Raw genomic sequence first — 22,595 nt, forward strand, 5'->3', positions numbered from 1 at the left:
AGCGTTCCTGGTGGCTTTTGGATTGCCGTTTAGCAAAGTGTCCAGCATGAAGCACGTAGTTCTCTCCCTCTCTTCCACAACACCACTGCAAAGATGGTCCAAGAGATTACCCCTTCCCTTTCTGATGCTGCCTCTACCACAGTGACCTGCAGCCACATACACCATTAAGGCTGCTTGCGTCCGAGATTCTTGGAAGGTCTTTGCAGACCTCCCTGGGTTAAGTCTTGCAAGATCCTTGTGTGTAGGTGTCCCCTCTCCATTTTCACTGTGGAAAAAAGTGGAGCCCGTAGATTTCTTGCTGATGTTGCACAGCAAGGTTGGATTCGATGCTGTGCTGCTTCTCCCTCTGCGGAGGCCAGGAGATGGATTTGATTTGCTTTATGTGCTGTTGGGATGTGCTCAGATGCTGCATTGGTGACTTTCTGTGTGGGCTTAGAAGAGAGTTCCTAGAACTTAAGGCTTAATTAGACTGACCTCCTCAATACCACAGATCCTTACATTTTCACTGGAGCAGGAGCCTAATGACTATTTATTTGGGGCTGTTTACGTTCTACCAGGACAGTCTTAGTTTGAAGATCTCAAGTCATGAAGAATCGACCACTTTTCTTGATCTATTTTCAGCAATTAATTACCCTCTCTGATTAAAAAATTGAGGTCTAATTTAAGTTAGTTTCCATCTGTTGCTTCCAAAAGCCTTTTCTTGGCTAAATTAAAAGGTTCTTTGATATCTGACAGCTTTTCCTGTTGGAAGGAACTCATAATTCTATAACCGAGTGGCCTTTCAGCTTTTATTTTGGGCACGTTAAATATGTGGCATTGAGTTGGGAAGTGCCGGGCAGTTTCTGGCCTGGCAGTACCTGAGACTGTGTTTCATGCTCTTTGGCTTTCAGATATTGTTTCCTAGATGTAGTACCTTGCATTTGGTTGTACTGACGTCTACTTGGAGTGGCCTTTGCAGTCTGGATTGCTGTGTGTTGTTGGCCTGTCCTCTTCATCTGTCATCCAGAGGGCCACTGACAAATCTTCTCTGTGATTATATTAATTTCCTGACCTTATAGTGGGCCTCTTGAATCGTAGCGGGCTCTGTCTCAAGCCCAGCAGAACCCTACTACAGCTAACTTGTTGATGGTGATTTTCCACGGATGACTGCTTTTAGTCATCTGTCAGTTGGCCAACTCTAAATCCATTTAGCGTGCTTTGTTGACATAGTATAGTGGTAATTTTTTAATCAAGATGTTATGCTCAGCGAACATTCGCCTGTTACATTGCAGCAGTTACCTTCATCAACCTGATTTTGAATCTCATCTAAGACTGAAATCAGCTTTGTTTGACAAGGCCTATTTTCCATAACATTGAGTTGACTATTGTTAATTTAGTTCCTGTCCTTTTTACGTCCAGATCAAGTCTGATTCAGTTTTCCCTTATTTTGTCCAGAGTCGATGTCTGGCTAACTGACCGATAGTTACTTGAGTCATCTTTTTGCCCTCTCCTGATGTTGTCATGTTAGAAGTGTTTGGCTTCCAAATTGCCTCCTGCATTCCAAAAAACACTGAAAATGAACCTTTGGGGTCTCAGAAATGGTGGAGGACATTTTGAGGGATCTCTGGTTAAACAACCTGGGCCTCTGAGGCACCTTTCCTTACTGAAGTGCATTGCTGGTAGAGAGCTCGGGGGACTCTCCAGTCCATTCACCTCCTTGAGGCAAGTGAAGTGTCTCTAGAGCATCCCTGACAAATATATTTCTAATTTTTCTTTAAAATCTTCCAGTCTGGAGGTACCCAGCCTCCCTAGGTAGCTGGTAGTGGGTGCTTAACCAATTTAGTTAAAAGCTTTTCCAGTATCTTATCTCTCTGGCAAATTAAGATAATTTGCTTCACTCCAGAGGACACGCAGAACAACACGTCCCCTCGTCTCCAATTGTCGCTGACAGGAGCGTGTTACTTTCTCCTTCAGTTTTCTTTCCTCTAGGCTGAATAAGGTCCTTTAATCTGTTCTCATGGATCGTATTGTTTCCGAATCTCTTCATCATTTTTGCAGCTTTCCTCTGTACTCTGGTGTGTTTACTTCTCTCTGTACATGGACGAGGTACTCTGTAGCCTTGAAATGAAATAATGCTATTTTCCACATGGCACTCTATTAAAACAATCTGAAATACCCTTTTTTTTCTGGTGTGAATCCATTGTATCATTGACTGACATCAATTTGTGATCCAATATACCGTCGAGGTTATTTTCTTTTGTCCGTCAGCCTGGGTAGTTGTTGTTTTCCACCTGCACAGCATACACTGCTCTTGCACTTCTCTTCACGGGGTTTCACCAGGCTATTTTGGTTTGACACAATTTGATCTTGACGCGTCCATGTTGTTTCATTTTTTTTTTTCTTTATCCCATAGCTGCTTTTATATTGGTTGCTTAATAATTTTTCTAGTATCTTCCCATTGATTGCAAGGGGAGTTAAATCTCTAATTTGCTTTAGAAGCTTTTCCAAACTCTGCTCTGTAGCGGTTTCCTTTTTGATCCCAAAAGCACTTTGAAACTTTGTGAGTGAATATAAGTGGATCATCCATATGCAAATTCCTTAATTCTTTCCTCTGCAAAGTTATATTTGTGAAAAATCAACATCTTAAGTGATGCCTATTTTCGTTATGTTGATATTTCATTAAGATGATAACTAAAAAGTACAAACACCATACAAGTTAAAATCAATTATTTAAATCAAGACATTTTGCAATCTTGATTGAATTACTAGACTTAGATATATTCAAATGCGAGTCTGTTCTTTTTCTCCCCTGTCAAGACTTCCAGTCCAGTGATTACTGCAGCTTTATTGGCTGTAATGAGGTCCAAAATAGTTACTGTGTGTTATAAATTGTCGCCTAGCATTTTGGGAAACTAATCCCCTATAATTACTCGCTGCATGGGAGTTTCTGTACCCCTCCTGACTCCTCCATATTCTCACATCTTCCCCCCCCTCCATTTATGTGCCTGTGGAGTCACCTACCCTGCTCCCTGTCTTGGTGCTTCCCAGAACCTCCTCGGGGGCTTGACCCGATACAACACACCGAGTTACTGCTGAGTTGCCCTGGAAATTCAGTTCTTCGGCGGTACTGATAACTCTGAGAGGTGAGCCTTTTTGGCCCCGCTTTGTAGGGATGCATTGCAGCCGTCTCTTCCCTTTTGTATCTGAACACCATCGAACTCATGATTTTCAAGTCCAGTCACACGCTCATCGCACCAGATTTCATTTTTTTTCCTTATTGCTGGTCAGGATTTTATTTGTTCCTGCTTGTTATTCAGCCTCCTTGCATCCGTATATAGCAATAGAAAATTCATTTTCTTTATGGACGCTCTTGTCTGACTTTGAACCTCATTTGCCCTTCTAAGTGTCCTTCTCTTGTGTTTAGCTTATTCCTTTCCTGGATGCATCAGCAGTTTCATCTGGGAAGGTGTCTTATTAGTTGGAAAGATGCTGGCTCTGCAATTCACGATCTCTCTGTTCCCTGCAATAGCGTTCAATCACTCAAATCCAAATATTCTCATCAGTCATGCGGCCTTGTTGAGTGCGCTGACCTTTTTTTTTGCCTTCTCTTGCATCTAGAACTGGATGCATGTTTTACCTCGGGGATCAACAACCCGTCGCACGTCCAATCAGGCTGTGAACGGGGCGTGGGGCTAATAGCATTGGCATTTGAAGGCACTCATTTGCAAGAGGCAGCAGGTTGCAGTTTATGACTCTCCCTGAGCTCTACACTCCTCAAAAGCCGCTGTCCTGCGCAGAAGCAAGAAACCATTGACTGGCAGATTCCTGCCTGTTCGAGAGGCAGCTTCTGCCAGATCCTGCTCGGTTTCTCTTGGCACGCTCGCGCTGTAGCACGGGGGAGAAAAAGCCTGGCATGGCACCATACAAAGATTGCCAAACCTTGACTTAGACTTTCCTTTTCAGTTTTTTTCCAGGATCCCTGAAATCTTTCCACATCCGCTTAGTTCCACCTGACGCAGAGTTGCCGTTGCCGGTACGCGTGGTTACTTCTTTTGACCAGAGTGATTAGCCAATATTTGTGATTGTCTGTTGAAAGAGGAAATCAATGACAGCCAGGTATTTCTCAGAGGCAATCGTGCCGATTCACAGAGATGTTTGCAGAGGCTGGTTTTTCCGAACACAGCCTGAAGCAAGCAGCAGGAGACCATTTTGCTCCGTATTCCAAGGTCGTTTTTTCCTGCCAGCACTAAACACACGCGCGACCGCACGCACGCGTTCGCGCAGGGTTTTTCTGTGACTTACACCGCGGGTGTTTCTCTGGCTGTCCTTGACTTTCTCATGCTTTCCCATTGCTCTTCACTGACGTTTCTGGCTCTGTCGGTAGGCTCGACAGCATGCGTATTCTCTCCTGTTCTCTGCGGTTTACATAGTTTCCCCTTCCGATGCTCTGTGTTTGTGTTCAGCTCTTGGGAAGCTTTTTTCACTCACATCTGTTTAGGTCGGTTTGTGGCCAGCCTTGCTGCCTTTAACCTTTTCATCCAAAATTCCACATAACACAATTGCCTTCAAAACTTGAGATTTTTTGGATGAATTAATAATCTGGTTCAGCCTTGTGCTTTCCCTTCAGGGGAGATCTCACTGCCAGAGTAACCAAATCTCCAAGCTTTCTTGTTATAGCCGGTGTTTTGCTAGCGATGAATGATGATCTCATGGTCAGATCGTGGGAGACAGGCATCTGCTTCTTTCCACGCCCGCAATTTCCCTCTAGTTCATAAACTGCATAAGCAGTGCCTCGGTTTCCCTTTTGGAATATGGCAAAAAGGGTTGGTAATGCCTGCACTTCCCAAGATGGATAAATGAAACGTTGGGAAATGCCCTGGCACCCACAGCGACGACTTCCCCCTTCTCCAGCACTTGAAGGAATGAAAAGGGTGTTGACTCTATGCTCGCTGGTCGCCTGGTTAGGTTCCTTCGTTGTGCCCTATATGGCATTTTCCTTTTAAGTTTTGTACAGTTTTCAAAACGGCACCGAATTATTCACTGTTAATTCACCAACAATTCACCACGAAACACCATTATGTGGAAATGGCTCTCGCGGAAAGTGCGTAAGATCAGTGCTGCAGAGGCTGTTCTGGTGTCTTACTCGTTCGGGTTTACAATTCAGGCTGGTGCCTTTGATCTGTGGAACTCTTGATTTGGATCTTATCTCCTTGTGAGACCTCTTTCCCCAGGACTGTGCTGGCAGTCAGGATTAGCTGGGCTTTACTTCATTAACAATCTTGTTTTTAAATCTGAGAGAACTTCAGCAGAGTTTTCTCCTGGGGCGGAGGGGGAGGGGGCATTGATTCTGGAATATTTTTTTTCTCGGTGTTATCAGGATTTTCTGGCTATCGAGATAAGCTGCGGGGCTTACGGATCAACGAGTTTTCTTTCTACAGTGGCAACTGGAGGAAGCTGTATGTATCGCCAGTCGTTTTAGGTTCCATCTGACCTTCCTGTGATTTTACCTTTTTATTATTGTTTAATATTTTTTGTTTTGTACGTGTGTTTATATTAACCAAAAGATAATGGGAAGAACATTGGGGAAAACAATCCCTTATTCTTTGGCTTTTGGTTTCTGCCTGCCTTCCTGAGATGCTGGCAGGGTCCCAGAAGCATGGGCTGTCCTGAGGGAGGAGAAAACAGGGTAAGGTGGACTTGGTTCAGTTAAGTTCTGGAAGCAGGCAATCTTCGTCTTCAAAGTTCATAACTTGTTCTGACTTAAAAATAAAATAAAATGGGAAAATCTTAAGGGCCGACAGGGCAACACACATTTTCTGCACCTTGACAAGCTTCAAAACTATTTCGCTGTCAGAGTTAATAAATGTGAACTTTTGCAGGTGTCAGGTCTGTGGGTCTGTAGAAGCATGGGCTGCTCTGGAGCGAGGTCACTCATCTAGAAACTCTGAATTATGCCCATTGCTGTTCCTTCTGGCTATGGTACAGCCATAGGAAGAAAAATGTAAATTGGTAGCACTCAGTGGACATAAGATACTCATTTTCTTACTAGCAGCCGTGTAACTTCTCAAGCAATAACTTGCTACTCGAAGGGCTAACTGTAAATTCTTGTGATACTAAACCGATCTTGTTGATGCTAAAAGATACAACCCCAAACTCTGAGATACTGCAGTGCAAAATAAACTCGGAGGCAAAGGGACCCTTTGCTGCCGTCTGCATCTACGTCTCAGCGGAATCAGAGTCATGACTGTATTTCATGACTGCAAATTCCTGAAGCGCTGGCACCCAAATCCAGAAATCCTGATGCTTTGCTTTGAAGGCAAGGAGTTTTGTGTAGGTGTATTGCGGTAATTTTAGCTCCTTCCCATGATACAGCACATACCCTGTCAGAACTAAGGCTATTGCTCACCTCCCGATGTAAAGTACAGTGTGCTCTAAAGGCTCTTCCAAGTATCAGGGGATAGTATTTTGATGATACAGCATTTAGACTATGTACTAAAAACGCCCGAAGTACTTCTATGGCTTCCTTCTCAAACCGTCTGAGCCACTTACAAACCGTAGTTGACATAACAGCGCTTTTAGAGGTAGAGAAATGTCATTTACCCCGGTTTCCCATCTGTAAAATGTGCATCAGGTGGGCTGAGAGCCTGGCTTTGCCGCTGGTTTAGGTGGGTGCAAGTCCTTGGTGCTACAAAAGATGAGTTCTGCCCTCCCTCCTGCCACACTCTCTAACATACCTTGTGCCAAAGGCGGCATTTCATGAGATACTGATGGAACAGATACACCGATACCTTCTGCTTGGAGCTGCCCAGTTTGTTTCTGCCTGATGTGAACTTGTACTTGGGAACACATGGCCAAGGGGAAGGGAGGAAAGGTGAGACCACATCTTCTGGTAACGCCGTGAGTTTATTGACTTAAATGACCTTAAATTTGGCTTCAGGAACTGAAACAGCATCCTCAGGATGTACTTTTACAATGTGTTTGAGGTAAGGGGAGTGGCCACCTTGCTACGCCACCTGTGATGCTCGTCTGACTGCGTGGTGAGCTGATTCAATGCACTGAGCTGGCAGGAAGATAACGTGCGGGAGGGAGAACTTTGCAAATAACCTGTGGGAGAACCTTGCAAAGCATAAGCTGGAAGGGGAAGAATAAGCTGAGGGATAATGTCTGGCATCTTCTGGGACTTCTAGCAGAACAACTTCCTTTTGGTGTTTTGTTTTTTTTTTTTAAAAGATATTAAATAATAGCAATTAAGGTTTTAAATAGGCAAAAATTAATAAAGTTTGCAATGCAGTGTTTCTTTTACTGGTTCAAGAAGGTAGACACCAGAAGCTGACTCATTCTTGTTGTACTCTTAGGGATCTTGCCATTTAGTAAAGAGGGAGCAGAAGAAAATCCAGAGATTAAATTTACTTAAGATAAGGTTCTTGAGATGAAACACGGATGCTTTGTTGGACATCAGTAGTCCCTGTGAATCTTTTTATATTGAAATAATTTAATGGGAGTATCAATTTTAAGATTATTGGGGAGTATCCAGAGTCTATTCCTGGTACTGAGAGCGGAAATCTGTTTTCATTGGAGCAGTTTTCTGGGAGCCATGCTTCCTGCTGGAGTGGTAACAGTAAGGATGATCAGTAGCATGACAGATCATAAAAACCCCAGGCATTTCACATCCATTTCAAGTAGCCTGAGTACAGTAAGAAACAACAAAAATCGGGCAGCACTTAGGAAAACAGAGACTCTGTGTAGGGGACTCAGAGACTATGTGCTAAACCTCCCCAAAAAGTACCTGAATCAGTGGGGACATAGTTCCTGGGTTTGCCTTTTGCATTTGTTTTTTTTTTTTAATATCTCCTACGTAAAGAGGGGATAAAAATCCACCGCTGCCACAAAGAGTTCTCGAGATTTCTTTGTTACTTATGTGTAATTAACCCTGATGATTTCTTCCTGATTTGGTTCGTTTCCATATTTACAGCCATGAGTGAAGAAATGAAAACAATTAAAACTAGGAAATGAAGGCAAAATGCTATCAGATAACCCAGGGAAGTTAGATAGCTGGAAGCCTTTAAAAATAGTTTTTTTTTTCAAGATAATGGTATCTCTCTAATTTGAGAAGGAAAAAAAGCACACAGGTATCTTATTTTTAAAACCAGGTCTGTTTTCCAGAATGCCTGGAAAACTGAACTTAACCATTAGAAGTGCTGCTCCTTCAGCATTTGCCTCTCAGAAGTTCTTACTGGGTATAATTTATGTCCGTTTGACAGTATCCCTCTCATACACGTGAATAATAAAACCTCAGAATTTTGTTGTCACATTCTGAAATGAAGAGGAGAATGAAAAGACTATGTAAAAATAAATTTCAGATAGTCTGGGGCGACAGACATGAAAATATCTCTGCTATAAACATGTTTGTTACCACAGCAGGAAGGCTGTGTGCTGTAATCTTGATTTTTCATACCCTAATTATAGTTTGAGTCGTTCTACAATCTACCTCATTCTAAGTTTCCTTAACTTACTCTGTTTCAGAATGATTTCACTATCTCTAATGTTTCTGGCCAGAAGTGGCTGATTTTTATCTTAAAGCTGATTTTCATCTGGGTGACTTAAAGGCAACGATAGTGCAATATCTTCTTTTTCTCTGAAACGTCGGCTGTTTGATGTGTTGTGTATAGAATCTTTAGTGAAGTGATGCAGCGCGGTGTCACACGTTCTTGGGCTAAAAGCATATTATGGCTTAGCAAAGGATAAACTGAAATTTGCAGAGAATGCTCTGATTTTTTCTCTTTGGAAGTCTCGAATACACTATATTTTTCATAATTGATAGGAGAATCAGTACAGAAAAAGAAATCTGTGTTAACGTTATGACACAGGTGATTGTACAGGCACATAGCAGTGTGTTCTCTTTTTTTTTGGGACCCTTTTAGCAGAACACAAAGGGAGCGATAAGATGGAGGCCCACACTGCAATTTCATAACAACTGCTGCTTGAAGGAAATTATCATCAGGTTTGAACCTTTTCGCCGGAGCCGGGTGCAACAATAAATACAATGATGCTATTTATCTGACAAGAGTTGTTTAAATAGGATGTTTGTCTTAATAACGGTGTAATTTGCAGGACTCAGATTGCTTTGGTGTTATTCTCATAGAAATAACGATACGGGTTTGGACCTGCAGGACTCCTGTTGCAGTGGATTTTGGTGGCAGGCTCTCTGGTCCGTACTCTTTACCCTGGGTGGTGCTGGACTAGTGCCTCCAGTAGCGCTGGGCGATCAGGTCTGAGTTTTGAGCTGGCTGGTGGTCACTAGGTAACCCGTTGGTCTTTGCAAAAGTGCACAAAGTGGATGAGAACCCATCGTTAAAGGGTGAAGACACTGTTGTGTTTTTATGTGGATTTTCACTTCAAGTTCTTTAGCTTCTCAAAACCTCCTCAATCCAAAGCTGTGGATCAGGAAAGTTGTGAAAATGCGTATTTCAAAGGTTATTGTTTTCAACTTACCTATTTGGGATTCTGCCTTGTACACATAGGCATGCAATAAACACCTCTTAAAAATGTCCTCATCTAAGAACATTGAGAGACAGCCAAACCTCAAATAATAGAGGAGTGCTTAAAGACTTGAACTCAGTCTTGTTAGAGCAGATCTACTTTGCAAGTTACTGTTGAGTTAATATCAAGTTAATATTAAGTTAATAATGCCTAAATAGGCTGCCAGTTTATTTCACTAGGAAATTAAATCAGGTTGACTGTGCTCAAATTACTGTTTTCAAATTAAGTAGCTTGAAGGAGAGCAGGAGCAGTGAGAAGTAACCCGTGTCCTGCGGCGCCTGCAGGCCTCGTGCTGTGCTGAAACCTCTGGGGGTGTATCCACAAATGAAGCCATTCTCGAAATCGTGTCCCAGCCAACTGTGACTTCGGAGACATTTTAGTACCAAGTGACATTCCGATTAAGTAAATTGGCGGTGCGGTATCAAAAAAAGATGATACTAATCACATTAAGAAGAGCAGTCGGGTTTCAAACAATGACTGTTGACATGGTCGTGGTCAAATGGATGGGTGCTTAGAAGGGTTTCAATGAACTAGGGGTGGAATTAGTGCTCTTGAAGTAGTGTCACCAGTACTGTTTGTGAATGACATGTCCTACAGAGGGGCAAAACCATTAAGTCATGACCCATTAAATAGGGGAACGGATGCAGACCTTGGTGGAGTCTCCTGGTCTCCGACTGCCCAGGCTGGAGCGAGGGTGCCGTGTGGAGACCGTTATGCTCCCTGCTTGGATATGCTCATCAAGGGCAGATACCATCGTGCGAGGTGGTTCTGATCGTTTGGTACCTTGGGCTTGGTACGTTTGCTTTTGATTTGAGCTATATTTGAAAAGGAGACTAAAATAGATGCAAAGCAATGCTGCTGGAGGTGAGAGTTGCAAGCCATGCCTACAGAATGAGGTGGAAGGAGGAGAGACTTCTATTACAAGTAGTAATACTGAAAAGGATTAAAAGGTCAGAGGTGGGCAAAGCACGTTAGTGTGAACGCTAGGGCTGATGCTGTAGCAAAAAATGCAAATGCTTTTCGGTTTTTTTTTTAAGGTTTCTGAGCAAGAAAACATTTAGAAGAGAATATATCTCATTTCTGTGTTTGGTACTCATCACTTTCTTATGGGAAGATTGTATATGATCTCCATTTCAACATCTTGAAATAGCTCCTGGGTAAGATGTAGGGGAACAGAAGAAACACAAAAATAGTCTGAGGACTAGAAAAAACACGGCACAGAGAAGCTTAGAGCTAAGTCTGTTTAGCTTATCAGAGAGAGCACTTGACTGCAGTAGCATCACAGAGAGAAAATTCCAGGCACTGAGCATCCTCAAATGCATCCGAGGAAGATGTACCTAAAATCAGTGTTTTACAGGGAAAATCAGGCAGTTCAGAGTTGAAGCAAGGCAGGTGTAATGAATGATCAAAGCCTGTTGTAATGAATGATCAAAGGAAAAAGCATGCTTTCCATCTCTAGAAATTCCCCTATTTGATGACTCTTCTTTTAAAACCGTATAGGCCCACACAGTCTATGTTCTTGTCAAGTATTAGGTCCAGTTGGTGGGTGATATTTAATGGCATGTGGTAGGCAGGAGGAGAGTTTCTGTGAAGCTGTGGTCTCTTCTTGGCCTTTAAATTGATGAAACTATGAACACATCTTTTTTTCCTGGGCAGAAAGAGTTGTGGAAAGGCACCAGGCGCTGTTAACCTGTTGCCGTGTTACAGAGGTTGTGTTAGGAGGTGATGGAGTTTGCTAATTGAAACATTAGTTCTTACTTAACGGGCCAACCTTTGCATTAAAATTACTACCTCATTCTAGTTAAAAATTTCTGTGCAGGATGGTAAGGGCGGTGTTGGGTTATAGCTCAAATTAACTGTGAGCTGAAGACAAGCCCTAAAAATTATGTAGAGCCCACGGTGACTCTGGGAGTGGAATTGTATTGCTGAGAGTTAAGGGTAAAAGGATTATATTTATTGATAATAGGGAGTCTCTAAGAGCTGCTAAGAGAGGCCTATATCGTTTTGAAATTTGTTGGTGCTCACAGTGTGATGGGTGGCGATCTCAGTTGCGGGAGGGATTTATGAGATGCACCCACCTGTATAATTGCTATTTACAAACCATCTGTAAACCTTCTTCCTCCCCAAAGTGATCTCATCCTGTTTACCTCTGGCTGCTCTGCGTTTGGAAAGTAATTTAGGAAACTTTATAAAATGGATTTTGAAGTGCGTGTCAGCACCAGCTGAAATGATGCAACAAGAAGACTAAGGCATGCGAGCAGCAAGACAAAGACTTTCAATCTGCTGGCTCCAGGCGATGTATTATAGTATCTGGATGTCTCCAGATGATCGTTGTAGTCATTGAAGCCAGGCTTCACCAAGGTACTGCTCGGACCTTATTCACAGCAGTCTTCAGAAAATACGCCACAGCCATTGATCAGTCTTTGTCTGCACCTAAAAACCTATTTCTACCAGTTCTGCTTCACATTCAAAACTGCTGGTTTGAGTCACACTGACCTATGATCCAAGAATACTTTAGATGTGTCATCGAGGGATTCAGTGCTAAATAAGTTATAGGAAAGATGAGATCCTGGCAAGTGTTTGGATAACATAAGCAAGACTAATGATTTTTAACCTGTTTTCTGAACAGCGGGACATGATTGATCAAAGGAAAAAAAAATTTGGCTCGGTGGCTTCTTCGTACCAAAACTTTCAGGGCTGAAAATGAGCAGCTGAAGTAAGAGATTTAGGGCCTAGGGAAGAACCTACGTGATGAAAGAAACTGGGGTGGGAGGTTATGAAAGTACAGGTTGACAGCTCTGTCCTCTTTATCAACATTTCCCCATAGGGATCTGCTGTAGAAGACTTTGGACAGGCAACTGTAGCCTGGATAGTTACTTTTAATTTTTAAAAAATTTCTTTTTAATCAGAGACCTTTATTGTGCTGCACAGATTTGAGTTTCTAGCAAGCTGGTCTCCTTTGCCATCTGGGGCAAAAAAAGAGCTGAAGAGGTGGAAGGCTGATTGCCAAGGGGAGGTGGCTGTGCTTGAGTAGACTGGGAAGAAAGGTGAGCGTAAATTTTCATGTGCCTCCCTCCCTGCCCTTCCCCTGTCCCCTGCAAATAACGTTTCTTACAATTCCTGCCCGTGTTTGCCCCTAAAGTGGGGATTTAGGAGTTTGTGTCCATACCTGGTTCCCTGCGGAAGAAATTCAGAGTTTTCCCAACTGTCTAGTGTTGCCTGCAGCAGTGGCAACCAGATCATAGAATCAGAGAATCATTAGGGTTGGAAAAGACCTCTTGGATCATCAGGTCCAACCCCCAACCCAACACCCCCAGGCCTCCTGAACCATGGCCCCAAGTCCCACGGCTACACGGTGGTTGAACCCCCCCCCAGGGACGGTGACGCCCCCACCTCTCTGGGCAGCCTGTGCCAGGGCCTGACCGCTCTGGCAGGGAAGGCATTTTCCCTCACATCCAACCTAAACCTCCCCTGACGCAGCTTGAGGCCATTAAATGGTGTGATGGTCTGGTAGGGACGATGCTTGCAGGGAGGAGAGATGGGGCTGGAAAAGAGCAGAGGAGTTTACAGACACAAGGTTGCGTTTCCTCAGATGTATTTTAGCCATGTACTTTTTGCATGGCTGGCACACACTTATTTCTCGGTGTGGCATAAACGTATGAAGATCGTGAAGTTTGAAGAAAAAAAGTAATAAAAAAAGGTCACATTTTGTTGTGGCAGTGCAAAGGCGGAGCGAGGAGCTGGAAGAATAGATCTGTGGTGCCTGGTGTGCTACGCTGAGCTGGGCTTGGAGGTGGAAGCTGATAAAGGCTGTGTTTGCACCAGATTAACTAGGCCGTCCATCTGTTTGGAAGCAGATTATTGGGCAGTGTACATGTGTGGTTCTGGTGTGGCCGAGCACGACTATGTGCAAAGAGTGGGCCACCTGTGCTGGAACTAGATGTGAAGAATCCCTTCTTCGTACGGTAGGTCCAAATTCGCGTGCGGGTTCAGGCTGCTTCGCAAGCAGGAGTGTGATCAGTTATGAGTTCCTGTTTTGCAGCGAAGGAACTGAGGTCCAGGGAGGGTAGTAAAGTATTTGTCAGAAAAAATATATGCTCACGAATGTCACATTTCTTTCTTGAGGTGCCGAGAGCATGTGTTTTCAGAGAATCTTTGCGACTTCGTAGCACTTCGTATATTCAGTACAAAGCTCTCTTGACCACGGATGCCATTGTCATGTCTCAGCATCTAAATTGCAGATTTGGCCTTGAGTGTCCAGGAAATGAAGATTACGCTATTAATTAATCAATCAGCTAGAAAGAGTCTTCAGCTGAGCGTTACAAAGAATCTCTACGGCGGATGCTAGGGAAGACCGGTTCCTTGGGGCAGCATTTGTCTTAATGCTTGATGGCAAGACCGTATTTGTTTTTGCGGTTTCTTGTCATTTGTACTATACACCATCCAACTGCTTCATCTGAGAGGGCAACAGTCCTGCAGACAGCGGCTTTGGTTCACTCTTATGGCGAATTTGGTTCTTAAACAGATTAAGATAGGTGTCGCAGAAAAAAAACAAGAGTGGGTATGAAACAACGGTTCTAAAATACCATGTACTATCGGTTCTGGGATTTCTTTTTGTTGCATGGCTTTGCAATCACAAGTGTATACTTATGCCAGGCTTTAATGAACTAGAAATAGGAAAAATAAAAAATTATAATATGGAACTATGTTTATCAATAAGACTTCTAAATAGGAAACACAGCTCTAACATAAACAGTGTGAAGTTGATACTATTTGTGCAATCTAACTGTTAGAAGGGACTCATGCTATTTGATGTTTCTTACTATTTTATTTGAGGTTGGAGGATGCTGAGATTAGAAAAATCTTGAATCCTGGGTACCAAAGAACATAACGACTGGGAGTTGCAAAGACCCTGCGTACTGAGCCTGTGGGGATGGAGTAGGTGCCTCTTGCTGGCGCACGTAAAGAGCATGAGTGGAGGAGTAGGAAGATGAAATACTCTGTGTTTAATTGTGCAAATTAACCTGTAAAAGCTGCAGTTTTCCAACGTGTATAATTTGGCCAATCAGGGCTGATTTTTATGAGCGTAGTTAAAAACACGTCTTTGATGTCTGTTAACTTTGCCTCACCTTTTGGGCAACTCGTGTAACCAAATTTTGAATACAAAATAGGTGAGATCTGGACCTTCTTAGTCTCAGAAGAAGCAGACCAGTTCCAGCTTCTGAGGGTTGAAGTCCTGCAAAATACATTACAAATCAGACACCAAAGGTAGAAAAAGGTTGCTTGAACAATTCAAATTTATTCAGGTTGCAGTGTCACTGAAACCAAGCAACGGAAAGTAGAAGATAACCTTTACTGAAGCTGGTCATACCGGCTGCATGTCACGGATACGCAATTTAACTTACAAAATTTACAGTTCTATATATCTCACATATATATGCATACAATATATGCGATTTAATTTACAGCTATAAAGAATGGTTCTATCCATTTAATGCATTTAATGCATTGAAACGCACACGTCCACTTTATTTAGCTGGAGAAATTTGGGTACAAAGCTACTGTACTTGATGGAAATGTCATTCTTTGCAGTTAAATTTTGCCATTCTGCTTACCGAAGCGTGGAAGAGACAGACCTAGGATGATATTCTGACTTTTTCTAGTATCATTTTTTGTTGTTGTAGCCTCTGTACAACATCGTCTTTGACAGGCATCACAAAACGTTAAGGATGTTGCACTGACTAATCTAACATTGCTGGCTATGATGGGGTTTCATTGAGCTCAACCAAAAATAGCATAGCTGGGCAGAGGAAGAACAGTTTTATGCGAGTGGTTCAGATGGTATCTATAAATCTGTCCTCAACCGGTTTTTGAAGTTAACTGTTTGTATATGTGCAAATACATGCACACACCAACTCTTGGGGATGGCCTTATGCTTATATAGACATATATATGCACATATATATATATAAAAAAGATTAGACATTGAAAAGATCTTTTTGCTTCTTAGAAAAGTAACATCCATGCCTGCAATTCGTAAGGGGGGGTATACGATTTGGGTAAAAGTTTCACAAATGAAACCCTTTTCCCCATTTTGAAGAGATCTTTGTATTGAGTAGACGGCATACAAAGGAAAACAAATAAATAGGAGAAAATACCATACCAGGAGATGAGCATTACTATTGCTTATGTTTTGTGGTTTGGAAATATTCTTTTGTAGTGTGGGAATAGCAATGCATCTCTGATCGAAGAAGGAAGAAAAATGTATGGCTGTTGAAAGAAACCGGGCTAAAGCCCCTGGCCTGGTACAAGTCTCTCTGCATTTTCCAGCTAAGCTTGGATCTGCTGGATGGGCCAGCTTTGCTTCAGCTGACTCGTAACTGTCCATCGCGCGTTAGAGATCCTGTAACTGTATGGGACAGAGGCAACGGATACGTAATATGGCCTCACGTTGGTGTTTTTTTTTAGTTGGTCGAGATAATGTTTTAAAGTATGCTAAAAACCATCTGCTTAGACATAACTACAGATACGCTCGTTCGATCCCAGTATAGGAGGCTGGCTTTGAGAAAACGCTGCCAAGAAGAAAGATCTTTAAACCGATTTGTGAAAAAAACAGGAACGACGATGTGCAAATTGTGATCGCTTGCAACCGCTCTTTTACTCCAAGTGTTAGTTTTAATTTTAATCTTTTATAAACCACTTGATTGTTGAATATCGTGAAGACATGTAACCCCCTTGGAAGAAATAAAAAAGAATCCTGCTATTGAGTTAATTAGACACAAATTTGAGTGGTTTTTTTTTTTAATAAAGATTAAATGATCTATTCAACTATTTCAGGCTCTACTTGAGATACGCACACCTGTGTCTAGCTTGCAGAGGATTTTCCTCATTAATTAAGAGCACTTTCCTTGTGTTATTACTTAATTGGGTGTCACAGGGAACCTGATGAGACAATGAAATGGTCTTAATTGCGTACGAGCTAAATGCATGATACTTCACGTACTGGAGCATTCCATGACATGACCCCCAGCTAGTTATCATCTACTAATAGCGATAGTAATTGCTCAGTAAGAAAACGTAGCCTAGTTGATTCAGAATAGTGTTAATTAAGCACTTTTCTTTCCTATAGCCAACTTCCCCATTTAGCAGACTTATTTAAGAAGTTTTTCAAGTTCAGCAATGTAGGGTTTTGAAGCGCCTAAGCAATTTTTATTGTTGGTTTAAGTTTCAAACAGGGTATACGTTTCCCTGTTCTTCCAAACTGGTAACTGAAAAGGTAAAATATTTAACTTAAAAAAATTATATGCAAGACTTGCTTTTTGGGAGTGCGCGTGCCAGAGGCTTGTGTGGAATACGGCTGCCCTTGGGGGGCTGCAGGGGATGATGCTATAGTCAGAACACCCACTTACCACCTCTGCTTTTCAGCTGATCTGGCCACAAGCTTCTTGTCACCCCCCTCTAAACCATATCAGTCCTTCTTCATTGTCTTTTGCTGGAAAAAAGCAGTAATTTCTTCTTAAAACTGGGATTAATTGTGATTCTGATTCTTCAGCCTCTTCCATATTTTTTTTTCTTTTGGGAGGGTGGAAATGAGAGTGAAAGAAGGAGAAAATTCTTCCCCATGTCATGTCTCTCTCTGTTCTTCTTCCCAAAGCAGGAGGTAGATGAGTAAACGATACAAATTATGGATTGAATTGCTGTAGCCCACGTAGTGCTGAATATCTGCAGGGGGGTTAACCAGTTTTAGTCAGCACTAGGCAGCAGAGCTACCTATGGGACTGGAAAAAACCCCCAAAATTCCCATTTTTAGTAGTCATTCAGCCACACTAACTAGATTCTTCCTTTTTCTCCACCTGTTTTTTTCCTCTCTCCTTGACCAACAGGTCTGCCTGAAAACCTTGCAGAAACTTTTGGGCTCACCCCTGTGGTTATTTGCTACTTTGCAGTTGTTTGAGCTCTGCTTGGGCAGTTAGTCCTGAGCAGTACCATTTAAAATTTAGCAAGAACCAGCTGAAGAGCTTTCAAAGCCTTTAATTGTGGAAAATTCCTTTGTTCAATAGAGTATTTCAGTATAAAAAATTGTTGTCAGAGGCAAAATTATGTGTTTCTCTCTTGGAAGTGAACTCTCTTGCAGTCTGCTAAGGGACTTTTTTTGAGATTAGGATGAAGAGAGTCTCCATTGAGACAAGAGAGAGACAAAAGCAGGGACCTAGACATGGACTGTGCACGACACAGGAGCTGACTTCTTGTATGACTTTGAGCAAGACCTGTAGCTTGTCTGGATATTTGGGTTTCATATCCCTGAAACGGAATGATCGATATTTCCCTTGCAAGGCTTTTTTTAGTCATCTTGGATAAAACCTTTGCAGGGATCAGTTATGTAGAAGAAAAGTCCCTGTAGCTCTGGGTTTTGGCATTGGTGCCACTTAGAAGTAGTGGTGAGGACTGAGTTTTATAATGTGCTGAAGTCCTCGAGTGCCTGAGGTAGTAAGTAGAAGCAAAGGGAAGAAGGGGCAGTGACCCTACATCTTGTATCTTCTTGATTTTTCTACTTTGGATTTATATTCATTCCAGCACTCACCGTCAAAGGAATTCCATGGTGGGAGGATCTGAATAGATTCGCTTTTTCATTGTTTGTTGTCGTTACACCCTGTTTAATTTTTCCTGTTGTATACAGACGCTGTGTGTATGGCTGCATTCTCAGAGGGGAAGGGTGGTAGAGTTGGATTTTAGCACTTACCATCCTATTTCAAATACTTTTTGCCTTCCTTATGTTGTTTTCCTTATAGAATAATTTGGATTACGGGGCTACTCGGTATCTGACACTTTCAGGCCATAAACATATGCTCTGTTTTACTTGCCCAGTCAGTTGACCTATGTTGAAATGGGAAGAATTTTAAAGAAGTTGCTAAAACTGTGTTGTTATGCTGTGCTTATCTCTAGTCAGGATAAATGGGGAAGTGCTAGAAAATAGGAAACTGCCATCTGCCCTGAAAATTCACTTATGTTGCTTTAAACCCACCTCTGGCTGTATTCTGAGATATTCTTAGAAAGTAGCGATTGCTGTGGTAGGATCTAGGCTGATCTCGCTGCTCTCCTTGGGTTTGCCTGTGCATGCACAGCTTGCTATTTGACATTTCTGAATGAGGGTGAGGCCGTAAGCCTGAGACACGAGAGGATGTAATTGTGGGGGACGAAAGCAAGAAGTGCCACTGGAATATCTCCTCTCTTCCATCCCACGTGGCCCATCTCCACCACTGCCAGCACAGGCAGGATTTCCAGAACTCCTTAAGGTTTGTTCCTCCTTGTTCCCTCTCCGGGCTGCGGTCGTGAGTGATGCTGCTCTTGCAGGCAGATTAGAAGTTATTCCTCTTCCTACCGAAATACATCAAAGATGAAAAATGATTGTGCAAATACTTAAGTAATAACCTTGTCAGGGAAGCTGGACTGCTTCTATTTTTAGGATTATTGTATTTTATATGAGAAAGGGCTGCAGTGGCCCTAATGCATTTTAAATATTGAATTTCTCTTAAAATTTCCTATTTATTTGGCATAGCGGATCTTGGAGTCTTGTCTGCTGGGAGAGGAAGTGATTATTTTTGCCTGTCCTCCTTTACCCACTTTTATAGATGTGTTCTGTAGATCAAAGCTTGCTATTTTGTCGTCCTCTTCATCTTTCCTTCAGATTCAGATGCCCCTTCATTTTTTTCTGGAGAGAGATTAGTTTTCCTGTTAATTTAAGGAAATGATGGGGTTTTTGCTAAAAGCCAGTCTGCACATGTGAGACGGCCGCAGGACACGGGAAGCAAGAATTGTGCCTGTCATGAAGTACAAATAGCTCGTGTGAGAGTAAGAAGGGCTGTTAGTGCGGAGCAGAGCTGGAAGCGTACGCTGGGGCTTTGGGAGGACCACGGCACCTCTCCTGGCTGAGGAGGTACCGGAGAGGACAACGTGCCATTTCCATCACGTTGAGGTGCTGACTTGAACAAATGTTAGAAAATAAGTCCAAGATTCCTTTAAGTTTTCTGCTTGCTTTGCCATACCCGTGTATTTATTTTATGCCCGTAGGTTGTATCGTTCTTGGGCGTAAATGCAATACTTGTGGCTTAATGAAGCAGTAGGTTTGTGACGTGCAGGAATTTCCTTGGGCGAGCGCTGCTGAATCTTCAGTTTGTATTGAATCTTCTCGGTTTGCTTATAATGAAAAACTGAAATTTGTTGGATCGTTGAAAATCACCTGTGCCCATGTGGGACAGCTAACGTAGCGCTGTCTGCCTGAGGCGGCGGACGCACGGCTCCGTTTCGCCCGTTGCATCCTAGAGCTTTCCCAGTGTGCAAAGGAGTCGTGTAGGTACAATGAAGTGGTAAAAGTTTTGCCTGGGAAAGCTGGGATGACAAATATTACCTGGTAAGCTGGCAGCGTACCTATTTGCTAATACAGTAGATTGATTTGAATCAAGTTGTTAGTATTGCTGATTTGAATTGTATTTAAGTCAAGGATCCCAGATTGATGATTCTCAAACATTTGATTGTAAAGTTGCCTTTTTTTCTTTGTGCTTCTGATTTCATAAAGAAATTCAGTACGAACCCTTCAAATATTAGTCGTAAATTGTTGCCTTTCCATTTTTAAAATGAGAACTCCTTTATTTTGGCCGTTGCTTCTGTGCACGCTTATTTAAACAATGATATCTAATTAGTAATTTGAGATTCTTTGTTTAATTTTTTATTATGTAAGAAACAGAGAAGGATGCATTTCAACGATGATGTGTGCCAGTAACTAATTTCAAAATTCCTTCCTAAACATCAACTGGGTTTGACGGTTGGGCTTGATGATCTTAGAGGTCTTTTCCAACCATAAAGATTCTAAGATTCCCTTGGAAACCAGAATTCAGTTTAATATAGTGTGGGATGCACAAGTGTTTACCCTTAATAGAGCTACTTTCCATTTGATGGATTCCTGAGAAAAACAACAGGCCTCTCTCAAAACAGCAGGTTATGAATTGACAGGGTGGTTTCTGGCTGCTGTAGACTAGATTCTCAAAGCGTTTGTGCCTCATCCCCACTGGCCAGGAGAGATCTCGGCTCCGTCCTCTGACCATTGGGTGGTTCAGCCCCGGTGGCATCCCTGTCCTCGCTGCTTCACCCACTGTAATTTTGCACCACGCGCACAGGCGGGAGACGATAGCTACCGGTGAGGAGTGCTGTCCTGGGGCTTGGGTAAGCACATCCTGTGGGTAAGCAGAACCAGGGCCTGGCGCAGATATCTGACTGTTTGGGATCCTCAGGTCCTGCAGAATAAGCCTTTTCTCCCTCATCGTTAGGTAGATGATGTCTTCAATGCTTTTGGACTGTTTCAGAAAACTACAGGGTACACAAAAGCGCGAACCTGTCTCAGCTTCTTTGGAGTAGAAGATAAACATCAAGCTCACTCAAACGAAAGATGCTTCTTTTTTTTTCCTTTTCTGCTCAGAGGTGTAAGCGCTCTGTTTGCACTTGGATTTTGCAGCAAATATTTTGCATCCCCAAATATGTATGTACCCACTTTAAGGTTTTTATATAACGGGCTGTGCGAGGGGAGAGCTGAGCAGGGCAGCAGTAGGACTGAGGTCAGCGACACAAGGCTGCAGAAAAGCCCCGCGCTTTGTCAGAAGGTGAGTATTTTTCTTACACAGCAGCGATAACAGCAACCGCAGAGAAGGCAAAATAGTCGGGTGCCGTTCCACTTTATTGACACCAGTGATTCCTAGGAGTATAAGCTGTGGAGCAGAAAGCAATTTCAGCATCTGTTTGAAATGCAGCGCACAGATCTGTTTGTCGTGTGATCCGTCTAACCATCAAAACCCAGCCGGTGAATTTGTCTAGGCTGATGGCTTGTTTCCTCTGCGGAGGGGTGCTTCAAAGGCTGCTGTACAAGTGGTTGACATTCTTCTTCACAGAGCTGTGGTTGTTCCAGGAGATCAATTAATGCAATGCTGCTTACAAGTTCTTCGGGAATTTAAGGGTCCGATTTTCTCATTTACCCCAGCACGGAACCGGATAGGAATTGTAATGACTCTAGCTTTTGTAGTCTGCGTACAGATCCAGAAGAAGAATTAATTTAATGGGTTTTGTGGAAATGAAGGTCAGAAAAGACTATTAGATCATCTGTGCTAATTATGAGTAAATTAAATGACACAAATTCTGAGTAGTAAACTAAATACACACTTCCAGTCCCTGTGGGCTAAACTCTGTCACAAATAAATGATGGGAGAGAAGAGAGTGTTACTTGCGGAGTCTGCTTTGACAGGGCATTGCTGAAGGTTCGCTTGAGCACAGTTCGTGCTGCAAAGGACGAGGGATTCCCTCCTTCCTGGATTTCATCTGGAGCGTGTCCAGAGAAGGGCAGCGGGGCTGGGGCAGGGTCTGGAGCACAAGTGTGCTGGGGGGCGGCTGGGGGAGCTGGGGGGGTTTAGCCTGGAGAAGGGGGGGCTGAGGGGAGCCCTTCTCGCTCTCTGCAGCTGCCTGAGAGGGGCTGGAGTGAGGGGGGGGCTGGTCTCTGCTCCCAAGTCACCAGTGACAGGGCGAGAGGGAACGGCCTCAGGCTGCGTCAGGGGAGGTTTAGGTTGGAGATGAGGGAAAATGCCTTCCCTGCCAGAGCGGTCAGGCCCTGGCACAGGCTGCCCAGAGAGGTGGGGGAGTCCCCGTCCCTGGGGGGGTTCAACCACCGTGTAGCCGTGGGACTTGGGGCCATGGTTTAGGAGGCCTGGGGGTGTTGGGTTGGGGGTTGGCCTTGATGATCCGCGAGGTCTTTTCCAACCTTAATGATTCTATGGTTCTATTCTATGATTCCATCTCATATTCGGACTGATCCTGAGCATGTCAGGCACAATGCTCTGGGGTGCCTGAGAAGAGGCTACTGCAGAGGTCACCCCACGACGCTGTTGCTCTGGCATCTTTGTAGCTGTCTTTCAGGTAGCTGCAGGCTGTGGTTACTTTGTCCTTAGCCTCCTCTCGGCCAGATTAAACAAGGCCGGCATCCTCAGCTTGTTTTCTGAAGTCCTGTGCTGTATAGTCGTCTTGGTAGCTCTGCTGGGTTT

At 43.1% G+C, this 22,595-nt stretch overlaps 1 protein-coding gene across 10 annotated transcripts in view; it reads left to right on the top strand.

Moving 5' to 3' along the window:
• FAM168A (family with sequence similarity 168 member A) overlaps positions 1 to 22,595 on the top strand; it is a 229,254-nt gene that overhangs the window by 9,503 nt on the left and 197,156 nt on the right. Inside the window, exon 1 of one of the 10 annotated variants that reach the window (XM_075109739.1) lies at positions 13,404 to 13,484. The exons of 7 other annotated variants lie outside the window; for them this stretch is intronic. In XM_075109739.1, coding sequence (XP_074965840.1) covers positions 13,425 to 13,484 — 60 coding nt within the window. In that variant the 5' untranslated portion in view covers positions 13,404 to 13,424. Of the gene's footprint in view, positions 1 to 13,403; positions 13,485 to 22,595 lie in introns of those variants that run through there. 2 more of the 10 variants (XM_075109249.1, XM_075109579.1) reach the window with 2 other exon arrangements.

Source organism: Phalacrocorax aristotelis, chromosome 1, assembly GCF_949628215.1.
Source record: "Phalacrocorax aristotelis chromosome 1, bGulAri2.1, whole genome shotgun sequence".
Classification (NCBI taxonomy): domain Eukaryota; kingdom Metazoa; phylum Chordata; class Aves; order Suliformes; family Phalacrocoracidae; genus Phalacrocorax; species Phalacrocorax aristotelis.